This window comes from Athene cunicularia, assembly GCF_003259725.1.
Source record: "Athene cunicularia isolate RWA chromosome 12 unlocalized genomic scaffold, athCun1 chr12_part1, whole genome shotgun sequence".
Classification (NCBI taxonomy): domain Eukaryota; kingdom Metazoa; phylum Chordata; class Aves; order Strigiformes; family Strigidae; genus Athene; species Athene cunicularia.
In genome coordinates, this window is record NW_020799116.1 from 17,409,975 (window position 1) to 17,431,138 (window position 21,164).

Below are 21,164 nucleotides of genomic sequence, written 5' to 3' on the forward strand. Positions count from 1 at the left end.
ATTTGCTGTGTGACCCTTCTGTTTTTTTTGCTTTTATCAGCAAATTCTTAAATTCCTGTTCCTTCCAACTTGCCAAGAGAAAAAAAAAAAAAAAAAAAAAAAAAAAAAACACAAAAAAGACACCAAAAAACCCAAACCAAAAAAGTAGGATTGTGTCCTAGCCTTTGCACCAAGAGCCTCAGAGGTGTGGTCAGTAGGTATGGTGCAGCTGGCTCTCTTCCTACACACAAGGACTGCTGGTTTGGTCTGGTTAATCCTTTGCTAGTACCTCTTCAGACTCACAGCCTTCTTAAGCTCTTACAATTCAGAGCGAAGAGACTTTGTGTTCTTTCCCAGAAGAGTGGAATGAAAGTCCATTTCTCTCTGGATGTAACCAAATGGTCAGCGCCCACAGAAGCTGCGGGGCAAGGCAGACTGGATGGTAAATCATTTGTCTTGGCTCTGTAATTTCGGTAAAGATTGCTTAAACAAAAGATTTCAATAGCAGGAAATTGCCCAAGCTAGCCAGGGCTGCACGCACTTCACAGAGAAGGGCTGGTGACCCAGCATTTTAAAATGCAGCATGTGACACAGGCAGGGAGGCTGGAAAGGTTCATAGCTATAGCCTTTGCCTTTACCCAGGCAACTTTTTTTTTTTTTTTCCCCATGGAACAGGTTGAGTAGTTTTTGCCAGCATTTTCTCAACTCTGACTATTAATGTGTTCACAAAAAAAAAAAAAAAAAAAAAAAAAAAAAAAAAAAAAAAAAAAAAAAAAAAAAAAAAAAAAAAGCAGCCAAGTCTTACTTTAAAGGACCCAACCTTTCAACAATATATAAAGCAGTAAGACACTAGTGAGGAGAAAATCCTGAGCGCTGCTGCTTGTCAGCAATCTGCTGACAATTCAGGAGACTGAGACCACAAGGTAAATTACTAGTGTTTTGCAGAAGTCATCTGTGTCAGAGGCAGGAGTTAAAGATGATGCTTCTGAGACCCACGTCTGTGACTCCAACTGCTAAACCAGCCTTCTGCTGTGTGGGCAGGAGCCACTGACTGATAAGGCATCCTCCATGCTTTCTAAAACAAACAAAAGCCCATGTGCTAAACCTCACAGATAAACACACTGGCAGGCAGTTGACAACTCCTACTGTACGTTTTAAAATTGGATTTGTGTGATCCTGTTTCAGTCAAACATTGACTAGGACATGAATGAAACCCTTTTACCCTGCCTGCACAGGGCCATTTGTCATCACATCCGTACAAGTCTTGCCTATAAATTTTTCCTTTGAAAGTTTTTTTTCCCCCAGTTTTCTGTCTCACATATTCCTTTAATTGCTAGTGACATAGCATTCCTCTCTCAATGCACTACTGGATATTTCCTCTAAATTCTGGACAGTTTAGAAGCAATCAGGTGTTGAGTTCTCAGACAGATCTCAGGATCTTGCTTTGTGGGACTTCGGGGGATTGAAATGTTTTGCACAGACACCTGTATGTAGGAGCTGGACTCATATAGAAATGTGTGAGGGAATTTTTTTTTTTTTTTTTAATTTATTCACAGTTTTAAAGGGTATTGGACAGAACAATAGAATCAAAAAATTGATCCAGTCTATTTTGTCTCTAAGGCATAAGCTTTTTATTGATGTCATCCATGATAGAATTCATCTGTCTGCCTAGGAAGCATACATCTATCAGAAGATAGCAGGAACAGTGCAAGCAGAGCTGGAATTTGTGTTCATTTCACCAGTTTTGCCCCCTGTGCTCTTTCCGTGCAGGTGTTGCCATCTTTGATGATACTGTGAGGACTGCCACTGTGAGCACGTTGGCATCCTTCCACTGTGCACTGAGCACTATTAATGGCTCTTGGCCACCCATTAATTTGGAGCTGGTTGGTGTTTCACCTTCTCACCAATTCCCAGATTCACGCAGATCCAAAGTTGATGCAGGTTTTGGTGTTCCAGCAGTAGTGATCAGCAAAGTTTCTGTTCTCTCAGAGCAGTTCATGCTGTCTCTGCTGCTTGATCAGGAAAGCAGCATCTGAGGACAGATGATCTTTTGATTTTTCAGCTTATGCTCTGCTGCTGTACAATGGCACTACTGAGAGTTTGCAATTTTAGCCTGCATACTGCTGTTGTATTGCTTGCCTTTAAGTGAGGTATGGTCAGTTGAGACAGCTGACGGTGAACCTTTTGAAGTTGCTGTGAATCTGATTTGTTTAATTCAGACAGGAATTTCACCAAGCCTTTGTCTCCTCTCCCTTCCTAATTTCCTCGCAGTAGGTCAGATACAGTGATGATAAGCAGCAGTGGAAGGCCTTGGAATCAGTCTTTGTGTGTACTTTTTTCCCCCTGTACCATTTTCAGTGTTGAGCCACTTAGAAAATGGTCTGAAAATTCATTAAAAGATGCACCTTGCCTCTTCAAGTGCCTCGCGGTAAGCTATTTCTCCTTAAAAGCTTATCAGTTACCTGTGGATGCCCAGTACTGGCAGCTTAATCCCTATGTCATATAGCCAGCTCTTGGAAAAAACATCAACAAGCAGTCAACATCCTTCTAGGCTGGCTGTTTTACCTGAGTACGCCTAACAGGTAGCATGGAGCAGAGAAGCAGGCTCCTTCTGTTTAAATGGCCAGTCGAGTACCATGACTGTAGGGAAAGAAAGCATTGTACAGCTTCTGTAGAAGCTTACAAGAATGTCTCTGTCCATTTGTGACCTTGCCATCCCGCCAGAACTGGTCTGAGCTATGTTGTCTTTGCCTCATTTCACAGATCTGCAGGGTACCAAATGGTTTCCAGAGCTACGTGTGAACCCTCTGGCCTTGACAGAGTGGCCGTCTGTCGGGCAGCAATAGTCCAAGGCTTGCAGTTGTCCTGTAACAGGCCAAGTGGGCTGAGTCACCAGTGAGCTGTGGGCTGGTACTTCTCCCGTGGGTTGCAGTGGATGGTTTGTGCCTTATCTGCTTCCTGTTAGTGCAGGATATATAATAGTGCTGGCTGTTCATCATGCTGGCTGTCTCTGTGGGATGGAGGAAGACGTAAAGCACAATTCACAGCACTAGTAAGTATAGCAGCTCTTACATACTTTACATGTTAGCCGATGTATCTTTGCGTGTATGCAGGTGGGCAAAAAAAATATTAATGCTCTCATTTATGTAAACACAAGTATAGCTTCCTATCCTGGTTTCATTTAGGCATCTTCATGTACTATTAATGGATCAAAAATTAAAAGATCCCTATTGTTCAGCAGGATTTGTTACTATCAGAAACAGTCCTTTAGCCTGCTCGGTATAGTGGGTTCTCTTGGTGGTGTAGGAAGACAAAGTGCATGTAAAATCTGTTGATAATCAATTCTTGGTTGGTTGTAATATTCAAAAGGAGAAAATAATTTGGAGACCATACCTCAGACTAGCATGTGGGTTTTTTTAATCCAATTTTGGGACTTTCCTATGCTGAATGCTATGGAGGTCCTCCTTGGATTCATCAAGCTGTCAGCAGAGTGTTCATAAAAATATATTATTTTGCTATTGCTGCCATAACACCTGCAAAATGTGATGCTTTTCTTGCTGAGAAACTCAAATATTTTGAATAAGTATCAAAGCCTACCCCAAATGATCGATCAATAGATACAGCGTGCTTACATTATTGCTCTGAAGTGCAGCACATCACTCAGTGCTTTATTCGTGTGTACTTTGGGATAGGGGATGGTTGGATCTACCTTCTGTTTGAGGCATTGTGGACATATTAACATTGGTGATAAAAGGAAATGAACTTACTCTGCATGAATTCATGGTATTTAAGTTTGCCCATTGGCTTTGCCTTAGTTAAGCATACGGTTAACATCATTCCAATTAGTTGAAAACTAAGGATTTCCTTCCTTCTGTTTTGAACTGATATGTAAGAGGAAATCCGTAGATGTTCCTGTTTTCAGTAGACCTTTTAGTAAGGAGTTCTGCTTGTGCATTTAAAAAAAGAATAGAAAGAAAGAAAAGGTGGTATTGATTCAGATGTAACACTAGAAGTAGCAGATCCACTTCTGAAGGCTTTGCAGCCAAAGAGCACAGTGCAAAAAATGCTCTCTCCCTGTTTACTTTTAACCTCTGGTTTGTCTTGGATCTGATTCTTAGTAGGCGGTCGTATCTTACAGAAATTGCAGTCTCTATCGCCACCCCTTTTGTGGAAAGGGTCCTGCCTGTAATAGCATGAAAATGCATCCTCCTGGGTTGCTGTTTTTCTTCTTAGCAGCATGCTTCACTCCCACAGCTGACTGCCAGAGTCAGAAGGTAAGTCTCTGAATCTTTGTTTAAATGTTCATTGAACAGTTCTTCATATTTGGACAATTGCATGTTATGAAAAAGTGCTCCCCAAAACTACTTTTTTTTTCATTTACATTTAGTTAGGTGCAGAATAACATCCATAATTAAACTTTAGGATGGTAAGTTATCTGCTTACGTGTGGGTATGTGTGTGGTCGAAACTGAGGAACTAAACATAAGGTTGAAGGGAGCTGCTTGAGTTTTAGATGGGATTAAATTTGTGTTTATGTTCAGCATTGAACATGAAAGTAGCAATATGAGAGAAATATACTCAGTATTTTTGTCTTCCACTGTTTTCAGTACATGGGAGCTTAGCTTCTGTCAGGATGGGTGCACAGGTTTCCCAGGAGAATTTTATAATTATTTATTTTTAAACCTCATCAAATCGTTGCTTTGCAGCAAGGTAAATACCCTTGTTTCAAGTACATTTCCCAGCAGCTCCCCAGGGAGGAGCATGGAATACTTTCCATTTTGTTTTATTTTGTTTCAATTTTGTTGATTTTCTTCTGATGCCTTTATCTCTGTTCTTGTGTTTAGCAGTAGCATCTAGAAGAATGTAAGATGCCTCTGTAGATTTGTTCTCTAGGCTCCATGGTGAGGCATCCCATTTTCTGCAGGCTAGAATTCACACTGTCTCCTGCCATTGCCCTTCTTGTGTCCTGCTGTTGGAGGAATGAACTGGCCTACAAAGTCAGAACCTGTGTGGGGCATTTGGAAATCTTATTCCCTGGGGATCTGAGCTATGGAAGGGTTGTCTTGAGTGACAAAGAGGGGCCTTGTGGGGAGTGGACAGACCCTGTGCTGAGGAAGGCATGTGTGAGTCTGAAAGACTTAATTTAGAAAAAGCCAGAGCACTGAAGAGATGCTTCAGTGTCAGAACTTTGTGTGGAAACTTTTGTCTAGACCCTTTCATTACAGGGCTATGAATGACTAATAAGAATACAAATAAAGTAAGAACCTCATGAACCTTTAGGCCCGTAGGAGCATTAAAGTGACTTGAGCACAAACATGAAGAAGTGTCTACTTGTGGCTTTTATTTGTCTGGAGGCATGGGTTCTAGGCAGATGGGTTCCAGTATAGTGGTGCATTCAGAAGCACGGGCTCACATCTTCAGCTGCTGTAAGTGGAAATTTAGGTCTCTTCACTCTGAGACACTGTGTTGATTCTGTAATCACGAAGGTGTCTGGCTTGGTGTGAAGCAGTTAAAATATCAGGTGAGGAGTACCCACTCACAGAGAAGTGAAATGAAACCTGTGGAACAGCTTGTTTAAACCAGGAAAAGTAAATCCCTTTTAGAGTTGTTTTTTTTTTTTCTCCAAAAGGTTCCCTCTTTTTGGAGAAAAAGAAGAAACATTTGAAAGGTTATAACGAGTGGTAAGCAAAAATAAGGGTCTACTGAAGTCTTCTCTGATAGTTTAGAATGGCCATTGGATCTGATTGCAGTAGAAGTGCTGTGATTCCACAAGAGGCCTCCGTTGGCTTACAGGAACCTTGTAGGGGCCATCAAGAGAGAAAAAGAGTTTTTGTGTTAGCTGTTTTCCAACAATGTTACCTCAGGGCTCAAACACGGCAGCAAATCTGTCAGCCTGATTGGGTTTTTTGTGTACCTGTTGGTATGGACTGGGGAAGATGTGAGAACCATGAGTTTTTCAGCTGGGAGGAGGTCAGTCCCCGGCTGTGCTGGAGGAGGAATGGGGGCAGGTGGGAAATGAGGGGAGTGCTCTCTGCATCCCCGTGCCTCCAGTGCTCCGCAGCTGAGATGGTGAGAAACGCTCAGGGCAACAGTAAATCTTGTGTTATGTGATCTCTGAGCTTGATTGTTCATCCTTGTGCTGAAAAGTGTCTTCCTTGGACAAATGAGAAAGGTTTCTATGTCCAAGAGATGCTGGTCTGTTCAGCTAAAGTGTTATTGAGAACTTCTTGAGGAGGTACCTGATTATAATGACTCAAATGTGTCTACAGCTCTGTTTTGTAAAGGGCAAATGCACTGGAAACTTGGTGATTCATTAGATTATGACTCTTTCCAGAACTGGCTCCCAGAATTGTTGGAGCCAAACACTGACGTCCAAATGTGTTTTTCTTTCTTCCTTGAGATTTTGCTGTGAAGAAGGATTTGTGTTACGGTTTGGGAGGAAAAGATAAAGGGCAAAATGAAAGGAATTAAACTAGCCCTTAAAAAAATCTCCCCAGCTTATTCTCTTGAGGTGGAATAAAGAGAAACATGAGTACTTGAAAAATAGGGGACACCTGTGTCGGAGTGAGAGGAGGGAAGGAAACACTGCAGCATCCAGAAGCTCAGATACGCCTTGGCTAAGCCCAGAGGGCAGTGGCTGCCCATGCATGTGTTTGTCTGCAGGGAAAGAGCACAGGCCAGCCCTGGCAAGGACAGAGGCACCCTGGCTCTTAAATTCTTTTGGCTACAGCTAGATATCTTCTGCTTTAAAAGCTTCCTTTAATTTCGAGGCTGCCTGAGAGCATCAGTCTTCCTTTTCTGTTGCTTTTCACCCAAAGTGTGTTACAGTCCAGGCTCACAACATCACCTGATCAGAATGGTGACTTTTCACCCCCTTTCACTGGCACAGCCACCACCCACCTCACTGACTCCCAACCCACCAGGCAGCACTGCTGCATCACAGGGACAGACATTGCCTTGCTGCTTCCTCTCCAGCGACTTCAAACACAGAAATAGCAGTCACAGACGAGCCCAAGGGAGCAGTGCATCATTGTTTTCCATGAGGCTGTACCCCAGGAGCAACCTCTGACTCAAACTCTTGTCTATCTTTCATCCTTTCCAAAATTCAAGTATCCAAACTAGTATTTATGTCCCTTGATTCCCTCTTCTGCTTTCCTAAGAAGCAAAGCACACAGAAAATGACTGCTTCATCAGTTCTGTCACTCAAATAAGAAGGGAAATTTTTTTTGTTATTATTTTCCACACAGTTGTTTTCTTCCTCTTTCCTCCTGCCTGTTGCTGCTGACATAAGCATATTTCCTTATAAAAAGGGGAAGATCTTGCTGGAAAGCTGCCTAAAGCTCATGAAGTGTCCTGGGAGGGCAGGGTAGGCAGAATTCCACAATAACTGTTTTGTCTTAGAGGCCTGCAAGTAATTAAAGATGCCAACAAGGAGGAGTGACAGCCCTTCTCCTCTCCCAGTGTCCATCTCCATTTAGAAATGGAGCCACATTGATGAAGGAAAGAGAAGGAAAATGGAATAATATGTGTCTTCCTCCACCATCATGACAGAGGAACATTTAATGGTCCAGCTGTGTCTGACAGCCAGTTCCTGATGCCTGGAAATAAACAAGAAATAGAAGATTGGAGAGTTTTAATTTAGTGTTTTGTGCTCTACTGTTTCTGTGGTCTTCTACATACAGATAGGGTGATGCAGACACCTGATAAGGTTTTGTGGGGTAGTTGTGACAACGTTAACATCATAACTCATGGGAAGGCATCTACCTCTGTGTTTCTTCCTTGGGCATCTTCCCATTCCTCTTGCTGAGGAATTGTCTCAGTGGAGGTTAAAGCTGGGATCTGATGGGATCAGAAAGGCAGGAGATACACTGTTCTGTCAAACTGTGTGCCTGGCTTCAGATGGCTCCTTTCAGAAAATCTACTCTGACTGCACTGTATGCCAGTGGGGTGGAAACAAAAAGAACAGCAAAGCTGATCTCTGTCCTGCTGGATAAAATTAGTTAAACCAGTGTTTGCAGCATGTGGTGGATTTGGTGGATCTCAGATTGGTTTTGAGCAGTTTATAATCCAAGAGAGTCCTTGGCATAACAGGTTGTTGTAGATTCTACCACCAAAGGAAGTGGAAGTTACTGTACAGTAAGGAATGCCCCAGATGCACAACTAGAAATTAATATCCACAGACAGAGAAATCACTTTCTTCATTGGGCAGCATTCTTGCATGGATTGCTGCAGAAGATGGATCCATGAAGATGAGAAAAAAGCTCAACAGCTCCAGGCAGAGGGAATGTGGCTGTGAGTCAGGAAGGTGTCCCTGTGGACCTGGGATTTGAAGGTTATCTCTCAGGAGGTTTTCCTGACAGGGTCTGCCGGCTGTCGTTTGGGAGGCCCTTCCTGAGGTGTTCCTAACTGATGGGAAGCCATGGGCTTCCTCCCTTGCCTTGAGGCAAATGTATGCATTTGGGTCTAAATTCAGAGGAAGCAAAGCTGAGACTGCTGATGGGAATCCAAAACAAGGAGTTCTGGGCATGGGAGAGGTGCTACATTAACAGCATTGTTCAGGATTGGCTTAAAACAATCCCAGATCAAGGCCTCCTCCCAAAATTTGATCTAATGTCTATATTTTTAGAAAATACAGTGCCTGTAGAGGCACAGATGAGGTGAGCTGTGTGGTTATTTTCCAGCCAGTGACCTTTTGGGGCAAACACAGCTCATGCCTCCCAGCTTTTCTCTGCCATTGTCAGTGGCAAACATTGTCTTTTTTAAAATGAGCAATGAGGTTTCCATGCAGTTTCTTCACTCCAGTTGCTTAGAAATTCGAGGAAATGCTTTCGGGGTAAAATGAGCTTTAATGACAATTTGGCATAAGACGATTATTTGCTCTGAGGCTGTACGTTTTCATCTGCTCTGGCTGTGTTTCATTTGGAGAAGTAGGGTTGGTGGGTACAGGGGTACAGAAGAGCTCTGTGAGGAAAAGGGAACCCCTAAAGTTATCCTGGTTATGTGGAAGGATTTGTGCTGAATTTATTACCAGCCACGTGAATTATCCAAGTCTCCTACCTGATCTACTTGCCAATTTTTATAGAGTCCTTCTTACCTAGGGTCAAAGCATCAAGGGCCATCCAGGTGATCAAAGAGGTGCAGAGCACCTTTCCTTTTAATTCACCCCCACCACACCTTCTTGAAGACAACTGCCATGAGAAATATTTGTGTGAGCTGCTCCTGGGCTCTGGGAAATAGACTGCACTAACACCTTCGGTTCTTCAGACCCGTGGAACAACAGAGGAACCACCAGTGAACTGGGTCATATCAATAGCATGGAAAAGAGAAATGCTGTGTTGCATTTTAATTAAGTGTCTTCTGGCAAGGGTTATTAATTTAGGGCTTGTCCTCACATACCACCACCACATATTTGTAAAAGATCAGCTTAAATTAACAGTGCGGTTATGATTATTTTAGAAATGGTTAGGATTTTTGCTATGAGGCATAGGGGAAAGATAAGATAGCATGATCTGCCCTATTGTCTTCTAGCTGAGATCCAGGCGGAAAAGCATGCAGCGGCATGTCATGATGGTTTAGGCATATGAGTGCCTGGTGCACCTCCCAGCAGCTGCACCGGGCACTGCCCTCCCCAGTGGCATGTAAAGAATGCTGCAATGTTGATAAAGATATTAAAGGTTGGCAAGATGAGTCGCTAGGCTAACAATTTAATTTTGGGCTTATTTCCATTCCGTTTTTTCTATTTAAGTTAAGATCCATGCGATGCAATAACAAGACGATGTTTACCTTGAATACAGCGTGTGTTGCTTGTGCTGCAGCGCCTAAAATGTTGTGTCCAAGAGGATGGTTAAAGACCACCCAAGGATTAGGAGTGCGGGACTGCAGGTAAGGCGTTTTCTAACCATGCGAAGGTTTTGGTGCTGCACTGCTATGCAAGGAGTAGTGTGTATGCCTTCAGGAGAACACAGTTGGGTTTTGAGCTCTAAAGATCCAAGGAATTTTGTTTCCACATGCATAAAAATGGCTTTATGGTCCCTATTATTGTTGCTTTTGTCTCTTTGCAAATCCTACGGACTTTTTCTGGGCATAAGGTTCTGTATACACAGAACAGATCACATGATAATTACCTCTAACTTTCCCTAAACAACCTGAGTTTGCTAATCTTGCTGTAGCAATTAGAGTGCTGTCTAGCATAGAAACCTGTTTCAGACTCACAATTCCGTAGTGGATTATTAGGAAATTAATATAATGATAGTTCCCCTTGTAGATCCTCCCAGCTTGCAGCAATAATCCTCTGAACTTTTTACCTTCCTAGTTCACTTTATGACAACTGCTTGTTCCTGTGTTCCTTGCTCTTATTCTGTTGAGCTTGTCTCTAATAGGAAAAGGGTGAACGAAAACTGAATTTACCAGGAAGTTTTTAAAAAATGAAACACTATGGATTATTGTTTGGATATCTGTTCAGTAGTGAATGTTAACTGCTAATATATAGCTCCATTGTCTATGGTTTTGTGTGATCGGCTATTCTGTTGAAATACTTTAAAAATAACTCCAGCAGTTTTGCAGTTTATAGCAGTTTTTTGCACAGGCACACACAGGAGTCAGATTGAAGCCAAAGCAACAGTGCTATTGAGACAGTTCCTTTTGGGAAGGATGTTGTGCCAAAAATAAAATGAAGTGTAAGAATAATGTGAGTGTATGCAGCTTTTCTGAGTGTTCTGTGTTCTTGTGGTGGTTGTTGGACAGACCCAAGAATAGTTCTGTACTGTGTACATGCAGAACAAGAGACACTGCCGCCAAGGGCTTACCCTGTGTGTAGAGGTGGTGGATAAAGGGTTGAAAAGAAGATACTTCTTTTGGGGTTTTAAGGCATTTTTTTCCAAGATTGAATAGAGGATCTGTGAACAACACAGCTATTAAATCCAAATTTCCATCATCCCAATCTGGAATCTTTAGTGCAAGACAGAAAGGGACAAGTCCTGCAAGAAGATTTTGTTCTTTCAAGGCTATTTTAGGTGAGAAGTTGAATGTCGAGTCACCCTGGAGATCCTAACTTTGTTTCCATGTTGTCTGACCCTTCGGCATCCAAAGTTTCTGTCCCGATGCCCTCAGACCACCCAAGGTCCTGTCTCCTGGCCAGTCCCTGGCAGATTTCTTGTATCCCATCTTTGAGGCTCAAATCAGTGGTCATCCTTAGAGAAGACATAGCCTGAGCGCAAAGTCTCGTGTGCATGTATGGCAGAGGGGATGAGTGCACTTCCTTCCTTCCTTCCTTCCAGAGTTCAGTACACCGCAATGTGATTTTCTAGAACCTCTCCAACAGGCATGTGGTACATTTGTGTTGCAATCATGTGTCTTGGATTGTTCTTTTTAAGATACACTGTCAAGTTAGGAGAAAATACCCTTTCCCAGCCAGGGTGCCATCACATATGTAAGAAGGAAATTGAGGAGAAGAAGTGCTGTCCAGGATTCTGGGGTACAGAGTGCTATGGTAAGTTTTTCATGTTTTTTACAATGACTCTTGAATAAGTCAAACCAGTTTTAATAGGAGGCATTAAATATGCATTGAGGTGATTAATTTTTATTATTTCTCGAACACTCACAAGATCTCTGTTATCTGTCTGGGAGGTTCAGAATATAATGGGGGAGGAATCTCTTTGCTTCAGATGAGCTGGATCCTCTTACATTTAAGACATAACATAACCTTCTTTGGTGGAACTTCCTTTTGTCTCTTCTTTAAAAATAAGCTTTTGGAAAAGGATGTTTTTGTTCCTCTTTAAGAAAGAGGAAGATACTTCTTTGTGATGTCCCTCTAGTCCACAGTGCATATGCCACTTTTGCTCCTGTATAGCCTGGAGTTAGACATTTAGCCACAGAAAATAAATTCCAGCCCAAGGTGAAAATAACTGTCCCAGAGCTTCCACTCAGGCTTGTGCTGAGTAATGAGAATTTGTTTTGTCTTGTCTTAAAAATCCAAAAGCAAGACCTACTAAGGTAAACACTTCTTATATGAGCGATCGATTGCTGGAATACAGGAAGACGCTCTCCAGTCCAGCAGAAAATGGGAGGTTGTTGGAGTGCTTGTTCTCACACATAGTGGTCTGAATAAGTGACTGGCTTTGTCAAACGAATCACATGCCTAAAATTATGAGAAGTAGTCCCCAGAATTTGGAGGTACTCCACTCCAAAGATTTGTGGACCATGGTTTTCTGAGCATACTTCCAGCTCTTCATGAAGTCAGGGAGAGCTGAAAATGCTCAGGATCTTTGCAAAGCAGGCTCCCGTCTGTCCTGAGTTTCAGAACTGCCCTCAGATATTTGATAACAACCTCTCGCTGATGCTAGCAGCAGTGGCTCAACCTCAAAACATGTATCAGTGCCTTTGCTGAAATTTAGTTAGTTATGGCCCATTGGGACTTTTCCTTAGGCTCTTAACAAAAGGCTTTTCTTAGCTAGCAGCCAGATTGCTCCTTAGTGCCACTCCCGGCCATATTCACCAGCTCTGGGCCAGCGTTAAGTGTACTGGGTAAGCAGACGGGGACTGGGCTGGTGAAGAGGCCATTGCTTTTGCACAGTTGGAATGCCTGCAGGAAGGGGAGATGGAAAGGGAGGTACAGTGCTGGTTGTTCAATCTAATCTTGTCTGACCTGTCTCTTGCCTGCTAGAGTGTCCTGGTGGCTCTGAAAATCCCTGCAATGGCCATGGGACATGCTTGGATGGTATACAGCAAAATGGGACCTGCATCTGCAAGGTCAGTGCGTGATTTATTCTGAGGGTGATGTGCTTTTATCAGAGGGACTTGTACAGTGTCTGCGCAGCTGCTTTGGATGAAGGCTGCCCTTCTGCCTGGTGGAAGGTCATTAGCAGCTTCTTTCATTCCAGCATCAGTGTCTGTGGTTTTCCTGGAGGGTTGTTGTGGTCTGCAATAGCACTAAGACACTGTTGGTGAGGGTATGGAGTTGGGAAGGGTCTCTAGGGAGAAGTGAGGAAAGTATTGCATGAATTTAACCCTCTGATCAGTTGAAATAATCAGTGTCTGTGGCTGCAAGAAGCCCCGAGGTACTTGGCTTTTGCATCTTTATGAGCTGCACCTTTTCCAGACTTGGATGATGTATTTCCCAAATGAATTTGTCCTGCACCTTGTCAGGCAGATCCTCTCTCTCTCCGGAAGAGCAGGAGATCAGAAAGAGAATTTAGGACAAATGTTTATATTTTTCTTTACAGCTCTAGACTTAGTACAACAAAAGCATAAACAATTCCTGCACATTTGAATCATATAGAGCAGTGTTTCTAAAACTTTTAGTTTAATGGATCAGCATCAGATTTGAAACTTTCTCTTATGATGCTTTTATAACATGCTTAATTAATAGCTTTGTGAGCTAAAATCCTATCTCTTGGACCCTTCTTTGAGAAAGGTTGATTTTTAACTTAAAGACATCCTATATCTATCAAAATATGTCCCCAAGCCTTGTGAAATCAATGTGAAAAGTCCCACTAGCATCAGTGAATTCCAAATTCATTTTCAGAGAGATATCAGAAGCCAGTTGGTACGTTCCTGTCTGTTTGTGATCAGGACATTGTTTCCTCAATGCCCACCAGAGTTTTGCTGGCGTTTTGCATGGTCTCAGTGTGTCAGCTTACACTGTGCTCTTTGCCCTGTGGACTGGTTAATACTAGTAGAGCACTGAACAGATCGGTTTTCTTCACCGTATTGCTTCAGCTGTCACAGAAAATCAGAAAAGGGGAGAGGCTTTGAATATAATCGTGTGTGGAACAATGCAGTAATACAGAAAAATAACATCTGGGATGTTTTGGGGCCATTCTAGGAGCAATACAGTGGTTTTGCCTGCCAGAATTGTCAAGATGAAAATCGTTTTGGTCCAGACTGTCAGTCAGGTAAGAATAAGTAATTCAGGTGAAATATCCACAAAAATAACAGAGCAAGGAAGGAGTAGGGGGTGTTTGAGTGAGAAAGGGTGCTGGAAAGGAAAGGATGCCAGCTGGCATGGTTCAATAGCAAGTGTCTTGGCATTTTGTCCTTGTGCCCTCTCCACTGCCCCATTAGACAAATGATTCTCAGTCTTTCACTCAACTCAGTCCATTTTTCCTATTGTAAATCTCTCTCTCCCTTTACCAGGGCTGTCCCAGCTTCCTCTCTGTTTTTAGCCAGCCTGTTACTTACATCCCTGAAGCAATTCACACTCACTTCCCAATCATTTTCCAGACTCCTGTAACTGCCCCACTTGTCTCCCAGCTTCTTCCTTGTTGCCCTCTCTACAAAATTACTACACACAGTGCTGCTTCTCATGTATGGCATTTTTGGAAGTGATTTATGACCAGTGCTCCTGGTTCCCTTGATCCCCAAGATCAAAATGTGGTCTTGATGGTCGTGCTCACTCAGCACGGATGCTGGGACCACAGGTGTGGTTGGCTCTCCTAACGCTGCCTCCTTCCACATTGGCTGCAGGAGGCTTAGAGGTGTGGGACGTTAAAACACACGCCTGAAAAGCCGGTCTAGATCTTGCATTCAAGGATGCTCTTGCAGGGCAGTATTTTGTCATCTTGAGCCCAGGACATGCAGTTTGCCCTCTTGTACCTCTCACTGTGGAGAAATCTGGTGGGAAATCAGGGTGCCAAGTCCCAGGGCAGTTGACCAAAGTATGCCTGCAGCCCTAGGCACTGACCTGTAGCTGAAGGTTGGGTTTGTCTGGACTTCCCTTGCAGTGTGTGACTGTGTGCACGGAGAATGCAACAGCGGTGTCACTGGGGATGGAAGCTGTACGTGCTATGGAGGCTACACTGGCCCCAGGTGTGACCAAGGTAAATACATTGGTAGTGACAGAGGGGCTGTTGGAGCTAAACTGTGTTACAGGCTTGGATGCATGTGTCCCAAAAGCAACTGGGGGGCAATGAATAGCTTGGGAATGTAGAGAGAAGATGGTCTGAGCACTAGAGATCTTAACAGAGGGAAAAGCTGGGGTCTGCTACCCCCTCTGTGACAGTGGCCGAGATATACCATCTCTTTGTGCCTCTGTTCTTTCTCTGGAAACCAGATAGATCCTTTCTTCTCTCTAAGCCTTGTGGGACCCGACTACCTAAGCTGCCAGTGATTTAGAGCTGTCTGCACTGCTTATATCCCCTGGCTTTTGTGCCAGCTTGGGGGCCTCGGGAAACCACATTTGCCTTCATTTCCAGATATTTTGTAAGGTAAGTTGTATCTTCCAGCAGTGCCCTGCATGCTCAAAGGGAAACCCTGTTTGCTGTGTGATTCCAGAGCTTCCCCTTTGCAGAGGTGTAACATGCGAGGCCAACAGCGAATGTGTGGTAAGGGATGGGACAGCCACCTGTGACTGCAAGCCAGGCTACAGGAAAAGTGGGAGCACTTGTCTAGGTGAGAAATTTCTCTGTGACCCTAAATGGTCCCCTGTTTGGACAAATCTGACTGCACTGGTGTCCCTGGATGAATTTATCAGTGTGAATACAATACCTACTTCACTGCAGAAGCTTAAGAACCTGGTTTTTAGGAATCCCTTTAAGATTAAGGGCTAGGTTTTTGGCTTTCCTCTCACTTGGTCCTGACAGCAAGAAATTAATGAGAATTGCAGGTTTCATCCAGCACTCGCCTGCAAGTATACTGAATAACCATGACAGTGGGATTTTGGTGAGTGTACCAGTTTAAATAACAAGGTGTGTAATTGGAGGATTTCCTCACTGATTTCAAGTTTAAGTTTGTGAATTGATTTACTTAAAAGAAAGCCGGTACAATGCATGTGACTAACTAGCTATGGATAGCTCTGTTTTCACTGGCGTTTTGCAGACCAAACTGCAGTTGCATATATCCTCAGATATGACAGAAATTCAAAAGTAAATCCAAGCATCCTTTGTCACTCATACTTCTGTTACTGAAGTAACATGAAGAATGTGTCATCCAGATTCCTCAGATTAAAAAACTTGAAATGTTTGCTATTTGAAATTACTTTATTTTCCTGGGAAATTTTAGAAGTTTAATAATATAAATTCCTTATACTCCATTCTTTCCAGGTCTTTTGCATTCTGCTGTGCTGCAGTAAGTGCTGTTTTGAAAACAGACATTTGGTTGCTCTCACTCTCATCTCTTCAATTGCAGCTCAGGATCCTTGTGCTGCTTCTCCATGCTCCCCCTTCGCTGTATGTAAGGTTCTTGGACCACGAAATTATCAGTGTTCCTGCAAAGAAGGATTTCAGGGAGATGGGAAGATTTGCCAGCCTATAAACCCTTGTGTTGATGGCAATGGAGGGTGCCCAGAAAACTCTACAATTTGTGTTTACAGACATCCAGGAGAGGTAAGGGCAATAACAGCACATCAGCAACGTGTAAGGGTCTGAAAATGGCCAGGTGAGAAGTTCTTCCAATGAAGTCACCATTGTGTTTGTCGAATCTTCTCTCCTCACCTTAGATTTTGCAAAAGGAAATCAGACAGCTCTTTTGTAGGGTAACTTATTGCGTAAAAGATGATGAATGCAGCTTTATCATCATTGTGTTGCTTTCCCTTAGGCATCTTGTGTTTGCAAGCGTGGGATGAGTCGGAGAACTCCTTCGTCCGAGTGTTCTGTATTGCCCAACAATTGCCGGCAGTATTTTTGTGACGTGACTTCCACTTGTGAAATTAATTCCCAGGGGAATCCTAGGTAAGCCAGTTTAAATGTTGCCATTAGAGCAGCTTATTCTGCAGTTAGAATAGAAACTGAGTTTGGATGAGCTGAATTTTGAAGAAACTGAGAGCTAACTGAGGAGAATGGGACAGTCACCTTTTGAGAAGAGCCTGTTCGTAACAAGCCCGTTGAAAGTAGAGTTTCACATCAGTGACTACAAAACTTGGCATGTTGGGTCACAAGATGCTTTAAATCTGGGGCAGCAGAACCTTCTGTGATGTGAACTGGAGGTGTAGCTCTCCCAGTTGGTGGTAGTAGTAGGGTTTTATCAGTTAATAATCAGTCATTAAAAGGGAGATGTGTGGCTCTTGTTTGCTCACATTTGCCCACATTTGATTCTGAGGGCTAAGTCTTTGGCTTCTTCCCACTCAGGCCTATAAGCAAGAGATTACTTAGAGTTGCAGAGCTGAAGAGAAGGAAGAAACACCAGACCTCGTTTAGTTCTCTGGAGCAAAACACCTAGAAATTGATGCCCCTCAGATGGGAAATATTGCCAGACCTAGGATCATTTTTGTATAATGGCCTCCCAAACACCAGAGAAAGCTTCACCAAGGATTTTGTGTGTTACCAAGGAGTTTCCCTGAGAAACTGAAGAGGGAAGGAGCAGACCCACCTCCTTGACCCTTCCTTCTCCAGTGCTGCTAAAACTCAGCATCCACCTGCTCGTTGTGTGCTCCAGGCCAGAACTGAAACACAGTGGCTTCTCCTTCTGAACAGGGTGTTCAGCACAGTCCCTGCCTCAGTGTATCTGTTCCCCAGCAGCTGGCACTCAGCCCTCTGAGGCTGGAGTAGTGTCAAATTCCGCCCATGTCACATGTCTTTGCATCCCTGAAACAGAAAGAGCAGAGCCAATACTGGGACAAAACCCAAAAGGAAAAACATGGTTATCGGCCAGTGTTCTTAAGTAGTCTGAGTAATGACTATAAATCCGTGTGAATCAAGATGGAGATTTTCACATGTAGATAAGCTTTTCTGGAAAAGTCATTAGCATGTCTGTGACCCTTACTAACTGATATGCCTGAGCTGCCACTTCTCACTGAAGCTGGGGTCACATAGGAGATAAATTTTTCACTTAGCCTGTGGTTTTTACACATTATCTCGAATTTTGAGATGCTGTAACGACTGGTACTGACTCAATATCTAGTTAGAAAGGTGTTGATAAATATATTGTGGCTATCTGTACCCTGAACTCCAGAGCAGAGAGTCCTTACATTGATTGTATCTGAGAAAGCGTCTTCATTCTCTTTTGGTAGATTCAAACTCGCTTGCACTCTGGAAGTGTGCATCTTTTTTCCTGTCACTTAGTTTAGGCAGAAGTTACTAAGCTCTTACGTATACCTTAAAGCTGGGATTTGTCTTTCAACTATGGATGTTCTTCTACATGTTGTTCTACTCACATTGTTGAATGTGTTGTGAGCTGTTTTATAATGGTTTGTTATGTTTCATTCTTGTCTCTTAGCTGTGTGTGTAAAGAAGGGGAGATTGGAGATGGGAGAAGTTGCTATAAAGATCTCTTGAGTGAGATAAATCAGCATAATTCCCGAGGAAGGTTTGCTAGGAAATTAAACGTCGCCAGGAAAATGTTTGGTAAATGTCTTCTGAATTTGTTTGGGGAATGGAGCAAATGTGGGGACAAAAGTGTGTCGGAAAAGGCTAAAATCTTTTCAGCATAATGGATCTATTTCATGGTGTATGACCATGGGCTGCAAAATTAAACACATCTCATCTCTGAACTCCTATTACCAGTCCTGGATTGTGAACTGAGGAGACACTTGCAGAGAGCACTGTGAATGAGTATTAGGTGTTTGACAGTCCTGATGAAGGACGTACCATGTGTGCAGAAGAAGGAAAACACGCCTTGGAGGTGTGTTCCAAACCCATTCACATGGAACCACCGGTGTGCCTCCACCTGCAGTGTCTGTGTTGAAGACTCAGCGATGCTTGAGGCTGGTGTGCCATGGGTCCTCTACTTAGTAGAACATCTGCTGAGCCCTTAAACAGCCTCCTTGCCAGCACACACACATGAGTGGCTATTATAGAGATGAAAAGGCTTTATTCTATGCAGCATGGTACTTTCTGAGTGAGGAATTGCTTTGCAAAGCACAGAAGACTCTTTTAGAACCTGTGTACTGCAGGTGTGGGGAGTGGTATCTGCAAAGGTTAATTTTTGCCTCACCGTAATCCAAGGAAAGAATGAGAACCCTTTAGCTCATGTCAAAGCATATTTAGGTTAGATATCTTCTCCAACTCATCCTCTGCACAGTTTTCTCTATCTCTACTAGCTTGACAGAAGCATAGAGATAGGGCTCAAAGCTCAGCTTAGCTTTTGTTAATACCTGTCCCTGCTATATACCAGTGTTGACAACACTCATTTTTTGCATGTTTTCCATAATGAAAGTTTTTCATATGTTTTCCACCTTCATGAAGATCTCTGGGTTCCTAACTCCTGTGCAGTGGAACTTAATACCTAATGACCTTTGTTGATGTGGATTTTGTTGATGGTCCATTGGCAACTGAGCGAAGAGTGTCAACTGTGGGTTCATAGGAGCTTCTCAAGAAGTATTTAGTCTCAATAAATCCTGATGACACACACAAATTAGTTGTTTCAAGAGGAAAACAGAGGACTCTTAGCCCAAGAATAAGATAGTAAGCATGTGGGAACAAAATTATTGTGAACATTCTGCAGATTTCAGCAGTGATTCGAAGTGGACCAAAGTCACGAGCAATTCTTCAGAAATCTTGTGGGCAAGTGCTTAAAACTAATAGCAACCAAACTGGGCTGTGATAGCAATACCAGATTGTTTCCTTATAAACAAGTACCCGTTACTTCCATTAGACAAAAATGAGTAGATTGAATCGTACTGTTAACAAGAGGAATATTTATTGCTGGAGTTAAGCCATATGCCAAGTAACTACTTCACGTTGCCACTCTTTTTGCAGCTTCTGGGTGCTCAGTGTTGCTGACTAAATACGGGCCTTTCACAGTCTTCGTACCATCCCTTCTTCCAATTCATGATAAAATGGAACTTAACGTAAGTTTTCTTGGTTATAGCAAATTTTTGTTGTCTCAGGATTCTTTCCTGCCTGAGTTCTGCAGCCTGTAAAAACTGTTCGACACACGAGAGAGGAACTTTGGGAGGCAGTATTTATAGAATCAATTTGTTGGGAAGACTCTTCATTGTCTGGTTAAGTTGCAGTCTCATAGAGGATGTTACATCCCTTTCATTATTTTTAAAACCTCTTCAGTATTGACAGAGTTTGTTTGGTTTTAATGTCAGGAAGTGTTCTCAAAGCTTTAGGTGGCTTTTCACTCTTTGAGGGTGGAGTTTTCAAAAGAGACTGAGATTTGCATCAAAGTACTGGATTTTTGGCCTGTGGCCCTACATGTGGGTATGGTGTCAGCTTCTTGAGAATAGGTCATTTTATTAACGGGACAGCAAACACGGCAGGGCTCAGCAAGGTCCTGCAGGTCATATTATTATTTTATTTATTTATTCATTAGTTTGTGTTTATTTGCAGTCGTTTCTGCACAGTTAAGCCCACAACCAGGCTATCCATCGTTAGGATGAGAAGGTATATAGAAACCATCTTCCCAGGACAGAGCTAAAAGTCAGCTACAAATGCTGATCATGCAGTAGGGATTTCAGCTGCATGCTAGGCCAGGTGCCTGTTGTGCTTCAGGTGGTAGCTAGCTTGCAGCTAGCGCTCAAGATATGAGAAGGTAAATGTCTTAAAAACAATCCAGACAGACCAACCCCATTTGACCATTACATTTCCAGCTGGTGTAGAAATATCATTCCTTTCCTTGATAGCAAAGCTGCCTGTGCAGCAGTAACTCACATAGAGTCTGGGCAGCAGCTCCTAACCCGCAAATGCCAGGGACCTTAGCTGTCTCCTACTACCTTGTTGAGCAGAGGTTTCCACTAACACAAGTTTCACTGAACACTAGGGATGGACAGCCTAGAAAAAAAAGGAAGAAACTAAATGTAAATTCAGCAGCTTAGGCCACCTACATGGTCCAACATAGACTGTGTATGGGGAGCTTCAGTAAAGGTTATAATCTGGAGCATGCAAGGATAGTTTTTTTAATTGTCTGAATCCAGTAGGTTTCTGTCTAGGGGATTCCTCTAAAGTCACTTGCAGGTTTATCAGTCTCCTTGTGTTTGCATGCTTACACAAACAGAAGCAAAAGATTTGCCACAGTGCTACTCCAAAATGAAGAGGAAAACTCAATCTTGTATACTAAGAACTTCTGTCTGTGTGTGGTTAGCTGGGAGAAAGGTAATGCTATCTATCCTTCAGTAAATGAGGTTTTTGAAAGAACATGTCATTTATCTTCTTTATGTGGTCTTTATTCCCCAAAGGATACCACTGCTGAGCATTTGTGCAGAATGCACATTGTTCCTGGTCTGCATTTGGTAGAGGACATGGTAAAAGCCAAGACTCTGTGGACCTTGTCAGGACACCAGCTAACATTCATTAGCCAGGTAAAGGATCT

General features: G+C 42.9%; 1 protein-coding gene across 1 annotated transcript in view; it reads left to right on the forward strand.

The window, feature by feature from the left end:
* The first annotated feature begins 3,014 nt into the window (after positions 1-3,014).
* STAB1 (stabilin 1) overlaps positions 3,015-21,164 on the forward strand; it is a 58,721-nt gene continuing 40,571 nt past the window's right edge. The window contains exons 1-13 of the mRNA XM_026857597.1: positions 3,015-3,031; positions 4,101-4,253; positions 9,724-9,860; positions 11,351-11,466; positions 12,640-12,725; positions 13,801-13,870; positions 14,699-14,794; positions 15,249-15,365; positions 16,101-16,297; positions 16,509-16,642; positions 18,126-18,253; positions 19,607-19,698; positions 21,031-21,153. Of these exons, the coding sequence (XP_026713398.1) occupies positions 4,173-4,253; positions 9,724-9,860; positions 11,351-11,466; positions 12,640-12,725; positions 13,801-13,870; positions 14,699-14,794; positions 15,249-15,365; positions 16,101-16,297; positions 16,509-16,642; positions 18,126-18,253; positions 19,607-19,698; positions 21,031-21,153 (1,377 nt within the window). The 5' untranslated portion in view covers positions 3,015-3,031; positions 4,101-4,172. The remainder of the gene's footprint in view (positions 3,032-4,100; positions 4,254-9,723; positions 9,861-11,350; positions 11,467-12,639; positions 12,726-13,800; positions 13,871-14,698; positions 14,795-15,248; positions 15,366-16,100; positions 16,298-16,508; positions 16,643-18,125; positions 18,254-19,606; positions 19,699-21,030; positions 21,154-21,164) is intronic.